Source organism: Mchenga conophoros, linkage group LG20 (genome assembly GCF_057382185.1).
Source record: "Mchenga conophoros isolate Kocher_MC1m ecotype Shallow Benthic linkage group LG20, M_conophoros_male_GT1.1, whole genome shotgun sequence".
In the NCBI taxonomy this organism is placed as follows: Eukaryota; Metazoa; Chordata; class Actinopteri; order Cichliformes; family Cichlidae; genus Mchenga; species Mchenga conophoros.
In genome coordinates, this window is record NC_140545.1 from 14,301,005 (window position 1) to 14,316,157 (window position 15,153).

Sequence of the window (15,153 nt, forward strand, 5' to 3'; positions counted from 1 at the left end):
GTGAGGGCAAGCTGATTCTTGTTTGTTTTGGCTGTCTTTTTAGCAGTTGTCCAACTGTGTCTCCACATGTAAAAAGCTTCAAATGCACTATTCAGCTCTGTTAATTTGAACAAAAACAGAATGCAGTGACTTACAAACCCTGTGTTTTAAACCCAAAAAAATACAAACACAATATATCAGATGCTAAAAGTAAGTAATTTTGATTATTAACCTCCTAAGACCCGAACTCTTACATGACATGCATCTTTAATTTCTCTTTGCTATTTGGGCTGATTGGGACCTGATGCATGTAAAAAGAAAGAATTACCTGATTTTGACTTCAGCAACACATTTCAGCAAAGTATGTATCTATAAAGTTAAAAACATACTGGGTAAAACATCTGACACTGTCATGGCAACAGGTCAGTAACACAACTGTGTTAAAAAAAATCCCAAAGAGTGCAAGTCTGTCAGAAGTAAAGATTGGAAAGGGCTTCACCATCGTGACAAACTGTAAGACGCAACTTCAACAGTTTAAGAAAATGTCCCTCGGTGTATTTTGCTATCAATTTGTGTGTTTCATCATCTACAGTACATAATATCATTCAGAGAGTGTGGGTACTTCTCAGTATGCAAGGATGGGACTGGAAAAATAATATTAAATGGCCAGGATCTTCAGGCTCTCAGACAGAAGCAGATTTAAAGCAGGCACAGCTGTGTAGAGGAAATCAGAGCATGGGCCTATTAATCAACAGACATGAAAATAACTCAGCATTTACAGCCTGACCTCTCTTAGATAAGCTTTCTTTTAGTCGTCTTCAGGAATAGTTCTCCAGGCTTCTTGAAGGGCATTCAAAGCTCTTCTTTGTACATTGGCTGCCTTTCGTTCAGCTCTCTGTCAAAATGATCCCTCACAGTGCTCTAGTCCAACAATTCAAACAACACCATCTCTTAGGTACTGTGTCAGGTCTTTGCTGGTGTTTTTTTTTCCCTACAACATCGCTTTCAGATACTTTGTCCTTTGTCCTCCACTTGTTCAGTTTCCTCAAAACTTTAAGGACTTACTGCACGTCATGTCAGGATTTCAGCTAAAGGCTCTTTGGGAATGTGAGTGCAGAAATACTATTTTATGCCTGTTAAACTGTGTAAGCCAACTTAGCTCAACTAAAACATTAGAGCATATAATGCACTTTGTGACAGGCTGCTAGTTCCTATAACAATTTAAAATGAGTTCTTTGCTCAGTTGTCTGTTATGTGTAGACACAATACTAATTCATCCTGGTTTGAGATAGGTGACTTTTTTTAGTGCCTGAATGGCTCATAGGTGACTTAACGAACAAAAAAGCATTCCTCTGCTTTTGTGCTCATTTTCAGTCCAGTCACTTATAAGGACTGGACTGAAAATATGTGAAAAAGCAGCCAATGGCCAAAGTTGATGCAAAAGAGAAGACGCAGCTGAAAGCAGTTAACGACAGGTGAAGATAATGAATGCAGGACAATGAACAGAGAGCAAACCTCTGCTTAAAAACTTTGCGTATTATTGAACATGTATCAATGTAAATATGCCAGACTTAGCCAGGAGGCTACCTTTCATCTCAAAAACAATAAATAAAAATTTGAGCAAACCATAAGACAATGTAAAACAATGTAGTCCTGACAAAAAATACACAAAATAATACAATGAAATGCAAAACAACAGATAAATAAAAACATATAACATACACACATGAGTTACAGCTGCAGTACTGTTCCAAATCTCACTACATTTAACTGACAGCACCTGTTTACTGACTGCTGTCTGTCTGTCTGTCTGATGAACAGACAAGAGAAAACCTGCTAAGAGTGACAGTGTAGCAATACCACAACAGACCCGATGACCACACTTTCATGCTTTTGAGCATTTCACACTTTTTTTTCTTCTGGTTGCTGTTCACACACTCGGCTACAGCTCCACAGCTCACAGCTGACACATACACCACAACAACAACATCATTCTGACAGATAGCACAGCCTTTTTTGCCGGCGAGGTGCATCCATCTCCCTGCAGCAGCACTGCGGACTGTGCCCCGCCACAGACAGGGAATAACCACAACACGGCAAACACTGAGACATGAAGGCTATGACTATACAGCATACACAGGGGGACAAAGACACTCACTCAGAGACGGGACGAAGGTGGGCAAAAGACACAGATCCTGAGGTCATGAGATAACAGTAACATCCAAGCATGAACTGAAACTAAAAAAAACAGTGCCAGGAAAATTTAAAAACATTTCACTTTGCAAAGTCACTGCTGTTCATTTCAGTTTCCACATTTCTAAACACATTTGTTTCAGGAAGCGGGGGCGCGACACAGTGGTAAATGTGCCACACCCCCCACATGCTGGTTTACATTGTCTTTGTGTTTGTATGTTTGTAAACCGCTGCTGGACTCTCACTCTTGTTCTTTTCCCTCTAGTTATATGGTAATGCCCTTCGTAGCCCAGGATCTGGGCCACATTATGAAGACCAAGAGATTAAGCAATCGCATCGTCACATACCTGTTCTACCAGCTTCTAAGAGGCTTGAAGGTGAGTGCTTCCTTGATTATTATCAGTGGCTTAATGAAGACTATAACATTTTCTCAGTGGGGAGGCTGTTTAAGTGTGATACATTGAGCTGAAAGTGTTTGCTGGAGCGTCATCTCGCTCTCAGTTAAGCAGCGAGGGATGAAAGCAGTGACAGTGCCAGTGTTGTGTAACCCTTGTGGAAAGGTGAGATGTGAGGTGCTCCTTTTTGAGGTGCACTTCTTTCCATGCTGACGTCAATTCTTAGTAAAATCATGACGGCAGGTTGAAAATGGCTATTTGCCTATGGAAAAGATATATACAAATCTTATAAAGTTTGTATCTGTCTTGTGTGAAACCTGTATGAAAAGCATACAAGAGTGAAAACAGATATAAGATCCTTTGAAAAATTATATAAATGAAACTTGTATGTTTTGGATACTTACTAAAACAATATATGAAAGTAATGAGAAAGTGGCCACTCTCATGAGTAAATCATATAAGCCTTATATGATTCCCTATATGAAGTAGGCCACATCTTATGCAAGTCTTTTATAAGTTTTTACTATTTCTTTTCCATATGGGTAATCTTGAAGAATCTGCCTCAACTTATTGTACTGTCTATAACTAGGACCCAGTATATCTGGATCCAAGTCATGCCATAGATGTGAACATATGTGCTTTCAGAGATGAGCGCCTCCCTGTGGTTTGTATGCTGTGACTTTTTAAAAGCCAGATTGTCTAATTAGTGTTTTGCTAGTTGCAAGCAGTGTTGTTCTGTTTTCATGTTAAAAACTCAATTATAGTAGGTTTAACATTGAATTGATAAAGAAAGGAGAGGTACAGCTTTCACCCTGCTACTCCTCCATAACTTCACCTGACAGCAGTAAGTTTGACTCCCCTGCAGACATTATTCTTTTTACCCTTATCAAGGACGTTAAGACGATTGGTCACTTTGATCGACTGCCAAATCTTGAAGAACTATTATTATTATTATTATTATTATTATTATTATTATTATTATTATTTAATTAACCAGGCAACGTGGTTGCATAACTACTGCCTGATGTAATCAGACTGCCTGCGGTCTTTGTGGTTGTTGCTAGTGTTGTTCTGTTTTCTTGTCCTTGCTCACAAATTGCTTCTCATCCACAATGGGCGCTGGGTGCAGTCACTTTATCCCTGCTCAGTCTCCCTGAAAGCTGGTTTGTCCTTTGAGCTTTCACCTTCTTGCTCTGGCCCTCCTCAACATCATCCCCAGACGGCTATACATCTGTCTCACTCACAAATAGGAGTTAGTAAGTTCTGCTGTCCACTATAAGAGACATTGTATAAAAGTTTTGTTTTGAAAGAGTTAAAATTACTGTACAAGCTGAAATACTACTGAAGATAAGAACCTAAGGTTGAAGAAACCATCAGCTAACCTTCCTTGTAGCCATGAAATGTGGAAGCTGCAATGCTCATGATTTTTAAACGAAAGTCGACGTGCTCTGTTACACCAACCCCCTAAAATGTGGCATCAAAAGGAAAACCAGGATGTCCTCTTGACACTACAGTTGGACTCTGATACGTTGCATAATTTTTGGTCGATGGAGAGGTTTCAGACTCATGTCGCTCACAGAGGACAAGAATTAATTGCTGGATCTTAGAGTATATGGAATAGAATAGACTGACATTTATATATTGCTTTTCTAGTACTTCTTTCCAGTCAAAGTGCTTTAGGCTAAACACTTCAAACACTCTATCTGCCTCAGATCCATGGCCAATTTAGAATTGCTAATTAGACCAGCATACATGCCTGAGATCTGTCGGATTAACCCAGAGTCCCTGCAGGAAATTCGCACAAGCACAGAGAGGATGTGTAAGCTCCAGTTTAAAGCATGAATCTTCTTGTTGTGAGGCGATAGTGCTAACCACTGCACCACTGTGCCGCAGTCAGCAAGTAACAAGTCTGAACTGAATGCTTTAAGGTAATAAAATACTGCAGCAGCAGCACAAGGTGAAACATGCAGAGTGAAAACGAAAGACAGCTTCCTAACATGACGAAATGAATGTATTCGCTCAAGTCTGTATTCTCAGATATTTACTGAGAAACATGACCAGTCTCTACGTCTTCAGACCGTGGTTGTCATCGTCCTCTCGGGCCTTTTGCTGTCACTGAGCTGAGTGGTTTCCTACGTTTTAAGAATGAACCAGATTGTTGTTTTTCAATGTTTCTCTGACAGGTTTACTGTGTTCAGCCTAAGTCCAGTGAACAGCTACCAAATCAAATCCAGACCTTTTATCTGCTTAATCGGCCTCACCTGGCCATGAACTACTTGTCAGAAAACTTTCCAATCACCACTGAAAATGGAGGACTGTATATAAATATGGTGTCTGGCATATTTGTTAAACCTTTGTTAAATCTTTATTCTTTGCGACACAAACTGAAATAAATCTTGCAAATTAAGATTGGGGAATCAGTTCTCTGGACTTACTAAGTTGTTCTAAATTCAGTCTATATTATTTAAATGTAAACTGTGTTTATTTTAAATACTCAGAGCACACCCAGCCTGTTCAGTTAATGGATGCTAGACTGAGTTAGCTTTACATATGCTTCTCATGTAATGCTCGTCAATGTGTAACCAGGATACTGTATGGAATTCTGGTTTCAAAGTGGGAAACAATGCCAGCTTTGTGTCTTTGAATTTAACTGCCAGAATCTTTGATCGCAAGATGTTTTCTTCTTGTTATCAGTGCTTCTGTGACATCACAGCAACTGGGTTTGCTGGTGCGGGTGGAGGCTTTGTTTACAGAGTAGTAAACCTGTGCAACTGCCTGCTATATTAAACATGACACATGCTGTGTTATACTGTGGGTGTAAATAGTTTCTTCTCTTTCTTCACAGTACATTCACTCTGCAGGGATCATTCATCGGGTGGGTATATGAACATTACTGAATTTTACCAGACTTACCGCATTCTCACTCAGAATCATGTTTGCCTCTAAAGTGCTGTTAGAAGAATAGTTTGGCATTTTGGGAAATCTACTTTTTTACCTTCATGCTGGACCAGTATGACGTTTGAGCTAGCTAACAGTTTAGTTAGCTTAGCATACAGATTGGAAATATTCAGCAGAAACTACCTTACCTGGGTCAGTGTCATTGTTTTTTTGTTTTTGTTTTGTTTCTTTTTTTTTTAGCAAAGAGGACAGAGACCTGCAGCCAGCATAATGAAACTTAGGACTCATTGCTCATAGTGTTAGCACCCATGTAGTATGTGGTCTAACAACTCAGCCTTTCTACTTGTTTTTAATTCAATTCAATTCAATTTTATTTTATTTATATAGCGCCAAATCACAACAAAAGTCGCCTCAAGGCGCTTCATAGATACAGAGAAAAACCCAACAATCATATGACCCCCTATGACCAAGCACTTTGGCAACAGTGGGAAGGAAAAACTCCCTTTTAACAGGAAGAAACCTCCGGCAGAACCAGGCTCAGGGAGGGGCGGGGCCATCTGCTGCGACCGGTTGGGGTGAGAGAAGGAAGACAGGATAAAAGACATGCTGTGGAAGAGAGACAGAGGTTAATAACAGATATGATTCAATGCAGAGAGGTCTATTAATACATAGTGAGTGAGAAAGGTGACTGGAAAGGAAAAACTCAATGCATCATGGGAATCCCCCGGCAGCCTACGTCTATTGCAGCATAACTAAGGGAGGATTCAGGGTCACCTGGTCCAGCCCTAACTATATGCTTTAGCAAAAAGGAAAGTTTTAAGCCTAATCTTAAAAGTAGAGATAGTGTCTGTCTCCCGAATCCAAACTGGAAGCTGGTTCCACAGAAGAGGGCCCTGAAAACTGAAGGCTCTGCCTCCCATTCTACTTTTAAATACTCTAGGAACAACAAGTAGGCCTGCAGAGCGAGAGCGAAGTGCTCTAATAAGGTGATATGGTACTACAAGGTCATTGAGATAAGATGGGGCCTGATTATTTAAGACCTTGTATGTGAGGAGCAGGATTTTGAATTCAATTCTGGATTTAACAGGAAGCCAATGAAGGGAAGCCAAAACAGGAGAAATCTGCTCTCTCTTTCTAGTCCCTGTCAGGACTCTTGCTGCAGCATTTTGGATTAGCTGAAGGCTTTTCAGTGAGTTTTTTGGACATATTGATAATAATGAATTACAGTAGTCCAGCCTGGAAGTAATAAAAGCATGAACTAGTTTTTCAGCGTCACTCTGAGACAGGATATTTCTAATTTTAGAGATGTTGCGCAAATGGAAGAACGCAGTCTTACATATTTGTTTAATATGTGCATTGAAGGACATGTCCTGGTCAAAAATGACTCCAAGGTTCCTCACAGCATTACTGGAGGCCAAGGTAATGCCATCCAGAGTAAGAATCTGGTTAGATACCATATTTCTAGGCTTTTCAGGGCCGAGTACAATAACCTCAGTTTTATCTGAATTAAGAAGCAGAAAGTTAGCGGCCATCCAGGTCTTTATGTCTTTAAGACATTCCTGCAGTTTAACTAATTGGTGTGTGTTATCTGGCTTCATGGACAGATAGAGCTGGGTGTCATCTGCATAGCAGTGAAAATGTATGCTATGTCTTCTAATGATACTGCCTAAGGGAAGCATGTATAATGTAAACAGAATTGGTCCTAGCACTTTTTAACACATTACACCTCATTTTTTATTGACAGCAGTGTCTGAATCAAAAAATATTTTAAAAAGTCGCATGGGAGTAGACTTCATGACAATTCCTAACCTATTTTCAGATCTTTCAGAACTTTTTACTGAGATGACAGTGGCCTGCATCTCCTTGGATGTTTCAAAGTATTCTCCACTGGTAGATCCAGATATTTTTCACAGTTATCCCTTCTATCACACTGCAGGACTGGACAATTACTGTGCTATTGGGTCGGGTAAAGTGTAGAAAAGTTTAGGGCTGGAGTGCATGTGTGAAAATAGTTTCAAGAAGAGCTTAGTAACCCTTTTCACACTGATCTACTTCAGTTGACTCCAGTCCTCAATTTTGCATTTACATTGGGTACATTGGGCAAAATGAGACTTTATGTTTCTGAAAATGGTCCAGTGAAGTGATTTTGGCATATTTATACTTTGTCACACAGGCACAGTTAGCCTTAAAGCTGTAGTCCAGATATTAGACATAGATAATGGCATTAGAGCACAAACTTCACATTAAAAAAAGATAACCAGTCGAAATTTCTGAATGGTACAAAGTTGAATCAGCAAGGTGGTTAGCACTGTTGCTGCACAGCAAGAAGGTCCCGAGTTCAATTCCACCATCAGCCCGGGGTCTTTCTGTGTGCAGTTTGCATGTTCTGCCCGTGTTCTCCTTGGGTACTTCGGCTTCTTCCCACAGTCCAGACACATGCAGTTAGTGGGGATAGGTTAATTGGCCAATCTAAATTGCCCATAGGTGTGAATCTATGAGTTAATGAGTGAGTGCGAATGGTTGTCTCTATGTGTTAGCCCTGCAACATATTAGCATCCTCTCCAGGGTGTACCCTGCCTCTCGCCCTATGACAGTTGGGAAAGGCTCCAGCGCCCCGTGATCCTGGAAAGGTTAAGCGGAAGCGAATGGATGGATAGATAAAGTTGGATTGTATTAATATTTTTTTTAACATGAAATTCTTAGACTTAAAATGAGGAAAAATACTATTTTGCCATTTTCATTCAACTTTCATGCCAGACTGAAAGAAAATGCACATTTTTCATTTTTGAGGCCTACTGTCTTTGAGGAATCTAATAATTCAGGTTCATTTTAAAATATGCTCAAAGGCATTCAAAATGAAGCTACCTAACCCAAAGTATTAATGTACAATTGTGTTTACATAAAAATAAATGGAGCAAAATAATTAAGAGTAATAAAAGAGGGATTAGTAACTCATTTCATGCAAATAGTCTTGCAAGGCAACATGTGATCGGTTTTTGTGTTTACATTTAAAAACATCGTCCTGAGAGCTCTGTGTTTTGGCAGTGTTTCAGAAATAATTTTCTTCCACATGCCTGAAAATGAAAAGTAGACAATTCTGAGATGTCATTGCTTTTTACCAGCATTAAGGTAAAACTGTAAGTACAATTTGTACACAGCTCTTGGAATGACCCACTAAACAGAAGAAACATTACCTGATACAAACATGGCCTCTTTCCCATCCCTGTGCATCCTTTTTTATAGCTCCTCCTTTAACATTTGCCTTCTCTTTGAACATCTTTAATGACCACACACCGACTTGACTGATTTCCAGGTCACAACAGGCCAATGGAGGAAACAAGGAGTTATATCTTAGATAAATGAGAGAAATACCCAAAAAGGATGCAAACATTCCTTTATCTCTAAGTAAAGAAGCCATTCAGAATGTTATTTCCCAACATGTTGAACTGTTTGGGTTTTTCTGTATTATTTTTTGTATTAACTGCTCATTTTTCTAAGGTTGTAATACACTGACTTAATGACTTAATGTCTTGTAGGATCTGAAGCCTGGTAATCTCGCTGTGAATGAGAACTGTGAATTAAAGGTAAGATGAAAGAAAAAAGCAGTATACAGTCAAAATCAGGAGTTAAAATAAAAAAAGATGTAGCAGTTAGATTTTTGATCTTTAAATAATTTTACCATCCTCTCATTCATGCTTAAAATAGGCAAAGCATTTCATTTTAACTGTAGATGAAGATGCAACAAAATATCTTTGATCTCAGATTCTGGATTTTGGCCTGGCAAGACATACAGAGAGTGAAATGACTGGTTACGTTGTAACACGGTGGTACAGAGCACCAGAGGTCATATTTAACTGGATGCACTACAGCCAGACAGGTAATAATGTTGTTTACCTTCAAAGCAAATAGTTATTTGTTTAAGATATAAACAGACTGTTGCAACATGCTACAATGTGCTAATACTCAGGTCCTTTTTTGAACTCTTCTCCTCTGCAGTGGATGTCTGGTCAGCTGCCTGTATACTGGCTGAAATGATCACTGGCCAGGTGCTTTTCCGAGGACAGGACAGTATCCACACACATTTTAATGAAACTGTATGCTCAGTTATGGGAGACACAACCCAGCGTGATTTCTTTTTATTTGAATGTTAAGGAAATAAAAAAAAAAAGTCAGGTGAAGCACTGTAAAAGTTTGTTATTCCTGGTGTCTTGATGACCAGAAAGCTGAGAGTAGGTTATCGCTAAAATCTACGTCTATATTATGTCATTGCCCCAATCTTGACTCAAGAGTTGGTGATGTTTGCAGGAATATTTAGTCAGTTTTCTATCTATTAAATCCATCACTCAAGTGTAATGCTAAAACTTTTAATAAGGTAGTAATAATAATAATGATGATAAGGGAAGAAAAGACAAGACGGGAACAACAATGATATATTTTTTTAACAGTCCTTTTTGAGGTAGGACAGCACTGAACTCTTGAGTATGTGATGATGAAATCTGGCCTCCCTTCTAAGAACATAGCAAGCTTTAATACTTACCTTAAAGATTTTAATGAAAAGCTCCCAGAGAACTGGACACAATAGGAAGTCTTTAAGGTAACTGGGTTTTTACCATAGATAAATGATCTACTGTACATAAAGAATTGATGCGGCCATCGTGCTATTGACCATTCGTTTTGGACTTTGTATTTTAAAGCTTCACTAGCACCATGTTAGTGTTTTGAAGCCGTATTTATTTGAGAGTGCTTTCAGCTAATGCTGGCAAGCATACTCTGCCAACAGATCTACCTCGTGCATGTTGAATATTCTCAGCCTTTCTTAACGAGCGTGTTCAGGTATCGATCAGCTGAAGAAGATCCTCCGTCTAACAGGGACTCCAGACTCCTCCCTGGTGCAGAAGATGCAGAGTAAAGATGTGAGTTTTGCAGTCAGGTGTTTTTAAAAGGCTGTGGAGCTGCAACAGTTGTTTCTGGAAGGGCTTTGTCTGCGTGCCTTACTTTTTACACTCTCCATGTGTTGCAGAGATTTTAGTTTGGCTGTTGCTGCTGATCTTTTCTGTTTTATAAAGCTCTAACAGGGAAACAAATGTGTGTTTCAGGCACAATCATATGTGCGAGGTCTCCCTCCACAAAAGAAGAAAAACTTCAAGGAAGCTTTTCCAGGCTTGGATGACGATGGTGGGCTGCTTTATTTTATTCACATCTGAAATCTTGAGTAGTTTTATTTACAAAGATGTTCCCTCACACTCCACTTAGATTAAAGCTCAAACCAGATATTTCAAGTATGTGTATATGGAGAGTATGGCTGCTGAATCCAGTGACGCACATTTTACATGTGCGATGAGTAGATTTTACTGCAGTGAATCTTTGAATTAAAAAAAATCTGCTTTAAAGTGTTTTGTGTCTTGATACATCCAGTTATAGACCTGTTGGAGGGGATGTTGCTGCTGGATCCTGAGGCCAGGCTGACAGCTAAGCAGGGATTGTCCCACCCTTACGTGGCTGAATATCACGACCCAGACTGCGAACCAGACTCTCAGCCCTATGATGACTCCTTCGAGAGCCTGGAGCTCGCTATTGGCGAGTGGAAGAGTAAGTGCAGGTGTTATGTTGGAGAATGGAGATGATGGAAACGTTGCCAACATGTGAAGACATAATTTATGAGTACTGTGTGTGCGTGCGCGTGTGCGTGTGTGTGTGTGTGTGTGTGTGTGTGTGTGTAAAATGAACAGAATTCTAATACTATCCAAATTTCAGTCATATTTTTTTAACACTGCTTTCCTTTCTTTCTTTCCAATCAGGTCTGATCCACATGGAGATCATGACCTTTGACCCTGACCACCCTAGTATGACAGCCATGTAGATCCCTTCAACTGTTTATAATATATGCACAAAGTGAAAATTTGTCATATAACATCTTAAAAGTGTTTTGGTGCATCTGATGTGTATTGCAGTTAAAATGCATTTCAATACAAGGCAGCTTTATTTTGTATGGCGGCCTCTACAGGACAATAGCAAAACTAGAGTCTGTAAGAAGTAACAATAAGAGTAATATTCTTTCATTGTGGATTACTTTGATACTTTCACTATGCAATGAAAACAAATGTGTTTGCAAGTGTGGTTGCACGTAAAATGCATTTGTGATTCAAATGTAAGTAAGCTTTAGGAAATGCACAAATGTTATGTTGGAAGTGGCGCTTGTGGATATTATCTGTTCAATGACCTGTGGTGTTTGTAATAACTTAAACCACATTTAGAATGAAAGGCAAACAAAATAAAATACAAGTACAGGAAGCAGTTCATACTTAACATAACAACATTGCAACATTTGTTTGTTACGCTGAAGCGGTGTCTGCTCATTTCAGTAAGGATGAAATGTTTTTTTATTATTGAGTATAACTTTAATTCAAGGTTTTTATCTGACACGTCCTGTGTCAGAATGTTTGGAAAGGAAATGCTAATTAACAAAGAGTTTAGAAGATTTCAGTCCAAGATTCCTTTCACATTTAATAACACTTTATTTTACTTATCACTGAATTGTCAGTGGGAACAGACGTGTGTGACAAAGTCAAGATCAGGTTCATAAGTACAGGGGTTTATGGTTAAAAGCTAGTTACAGTCACTTTACATGGGCGTATTTGTCTTTCTGTAGGTTTTTGTGTCATGTATTCACAACAAATATGGGTATATTGTGCAATGTTACTCTCTTCATTTCATAATGATCCTAATCATTTACACTGTTTTGTTTATCTTTGTTTTTTTATTACTTCTGTCATCTGATTTCAAGAAGAAAAAACATTTCAATAAAAAAATAAAAGTAACTGTCTGTTTTCTATTGTGGTTTCAGTTTAGTTTCAGTAGAGGGCAGTATAGCATTACAGGTATGAAGAACAAAGTTACTCAGTGGTGGCTTATACCTGAAGTGTCATATCTTACACATAATAATAATAATAATGCTAATAATACTTCCCCCCTTTTTTGCCTGTCCCATACAGCACTGTATAATCAGAACTGAAGGCCAATAAAAATACCCAACAGATTTTATTTTCCCAAGTGGATCATTATGGCTTTACCACACTGTTCCACTTGTTTGATCTTTAGTATTTATTTGATTTTTTTTTTTTTTTACTTATTACAATTGGAACAGACATGACTGGTGGATAGGAAAGGGAAAGACTTTGTCAAGAGAAGTTCAGGAAACGGAGAAGGAAAGAAAAACAGGTTAAGAGGTACAGAGCGAAAAGACACTAAAAATCAGCTGGAGACTAAAAGAAAACAAGTAAAGAGAACAACATGGTAAGGAAACCAAAGCAACAACCTAGATGCCTACTGAGCAGCACACAAGACCGTCAATGGTCGATATGCTTAGAGGCAGCAGGCAAGGAAGATAGTGTGTGTCTGTGAACACCCGTGTGCGCGAGTGCACTTGTATTCAGAAGGTTTCTCCATGTAACTATCTAATAGTAGGTGTGGGGACCCAAAGCCCTGCTTCCCAGGACATGATGCAGGCATGGAGGAGATCCAGGCCCTAGACATCTAGAGGGCCCCCAGAGAACGAGAGCCCAAGAAGGACCACCGACGGGGCATCCTCGTCACCCTTCTAGAAAAGAGCTGAGGAGGAGCCTTACATCCTCGGGCAGGTTTTCCTATAGAATGTATATAAATGATGGACATTGTGTCTGCTAACATCTTATTGTAGTTTTTTGAAATTATGTGTCACTGTGTAAAACTGAGGGACACTGCAAGCTCATTTGTATTCTAATTGTGAGCCAATACTTCATCCTCATGTCTGACTGATCTACAAAATTATCTTGTATTCAAAGAGATTAAAGTAGCAGTTAACTCAACTCACTGTGCCGGCCATTAAAAAAAACAAACATTTAAATGCAGCTTTATTTCCTGGTCATCCCAACCTGCAGTCCACCTTACTTGATGTACCTCATCCTCATTGATCAATGAGGTTTGAGCAAACTAACCTTGGAAGTAACGTTTCTTCAGGGAATCGTCATCCATCTGCACGATGTCACAGACTGCAGCCGTGGTGGATAACAGCAACTCAACAAGTTGGAACAAGAAGCAGCAGATCTCACCTTCGTAGGGAATTCTGATGGTGATGATCGGGCATGTGTTTGACATTCTGTAAGAATACTTCTAGGATATATTCATGACTGTTTTATTTAGTTTACTCATTGAGGCTAAGGTAACTGGTGACCTTAAGGGCAAAAATCCATGTGCTTCTCTTATTTTGAGTTGACTGACTTAATCCCCACCTCTGGTTTCAAAGCCAAAGGTTTATATACCTGATACTCTTATGGTTGATTCATCACTATGATGCGCATCCACGTAGCTTTTGCCCGTAGCACTATTCAAAGCACAACAATATCTATGCTCATCCACCCTGTCCAAATAATGTCCCAATTTTTCTTTATAATGCTTTCAGGACAGTCTCTCTGCTGTAGCATGAGACAAAGTGAAGTTTATGAGTTTGCTCTGTTTTGGTTTACAGCTGAGTGCTTGGCCGCTCCAGAGACAAAACTTTGCTGTGAGTCAGACTGTGATATGCACCTATTTTCAGATCAGGACAAATGTGTGCACTGGTGTAATTAAAACAGATGGATTTATTTTGATTTTTTTCCCTCCCTATAAAGGTGAAGGTAGTGCAGATTTCAAAAGGTGAGGGCTCCCTCCATCTTTAGTCCACAGTCTGAGGTTCAGGGTAACAACACTGTTTCTTAAAACTTCAATCATGAACATTAAAAAAGGATGAAAACACCCACAACAGTCCAAACTATTTCAGTTTTATCTCTTTTGAAGTTACAGTGTAAGTACTAAAATATACACACAATAAAGCTGAAAACTTGATAATAAAAAGAAAGCAGTGAAATTGTGGCACACAAGATATCCCAGTTAAAGAAAATAGGAAAGTGAGGAAACTCCAATCAGTCTAATATGTGCTGCAGTGCTGCAGCAGAGCTAGGCTGCAATGCACAGCATTTAATGAAGGTAGTGGAGGGCCCTGTGTACTGCTTTCAATCAGGAAGTGCAGCTTTGTTAACAAGCTGCTGCTGCCAAGGAAAAGTTTACATAAAGAACAAAGCAAATGTGCAGTACTGATACTGTGGGGATCACTCATATTGTGAACTGTTACAGACTGCTTTACTGATGCTCCTGATTTTTAGCCCCATTTTACAAGCCTCTACTGCAGACACAAACATCTATCATGCCACACCCAATCACCACTCCAGTGTAGTCCTGTGTGCTCTCCTGTTTCAGGGTTCTGCACGGGCTTGTTGCATTCATCTCACCTTAGTCAAACTTTTGGCAGACCTGCTTACACATATCTGCCGTGTCATAGGTGTGGGCCGCATATCATACTCACAGGGCTTCCCGAAATTTGTCGAAAATGTAGCTTAATAAGTTTTTAACATATCTTTCTAGCATGTATCTGTCCCAGACAATTGATCATCCATCGGCTTGAATAAGTGCCCGCATGATATATAGTATGCAAAGTAAAAACCATCAGGTGGATAAGTGAAACAATATAATTATGCCTATAGAGTCACTTCCATATTTGCACTGCATATCAATGTCCTATATTAAAGAGAATTCCAGCTCTGTCATTTTGAGGAGCCTTTTGAGGGCTGAATTATTTTTTTGTTTTGTATTTTTAGATCACTATAAAGACAATAAA

At 39.2% G+C, this 15,153-nt stretch overlaps 1 protein-coding gene across 2 annotated transcripts in view; it reads left to right on the forward strand.

The window, feature by feature from the left end:
- The window catches only part of LOC146550507 (mitogen-activated protein kinase 14A), a 23,429-nt gene extending 11,142 nt beyond the window's left edge, over nucleotides 1-12,287 (forward strand). For both annotated transcript variants that reach the window (XM_085260458.1, XM_085260457.1), the window contains exons 5-13: nucleotides 2,438-2,549; nucleotides 5,413-5,442; nucleotides 9,002-9,049; nucleotides 9,228-9,342; nucleotides 9,462-9,533; nucleotides 10,299-10,378; nucleotides 10,562-10,640; nucleotides 10,881-11,054; nucleotides 11,264-12,287. In XM_085260458.1, the coding sequence (XP_085116584.1) occupies nucleotides 2,438-2,549; nucleotides 5,413-5,442; nucleotides 9,002-9,049; nucleotides 9,228-9,342; nucleotides 9,462-9,533; nucleotides 10,299-10,378; nucleotides 10,562-10,640; nucleotides 10,881-11,054; nucleotides 11,264-11,325 (772 nt within the window). In that variant the 3' untranslated portion in view covers nucleotides 11,326-12,287. The remainder of the gene's footprint in view (nucleotides 1-2,437; nucleotides 2,550-5,412; nucleotides 5,443-9,001; nucleotides 9,050-9,227; nucleotides 9,343-9,461; nucleotides 9,534-10,298; nucleotides 10,379-10,561; nucleotides 10,641-10,880; nucleotides 11,055-11,263) is intronic.
- The last annotated feature ends 2,866 nt before the right edge of the window (nucleotides 12,288-15,153 follow it).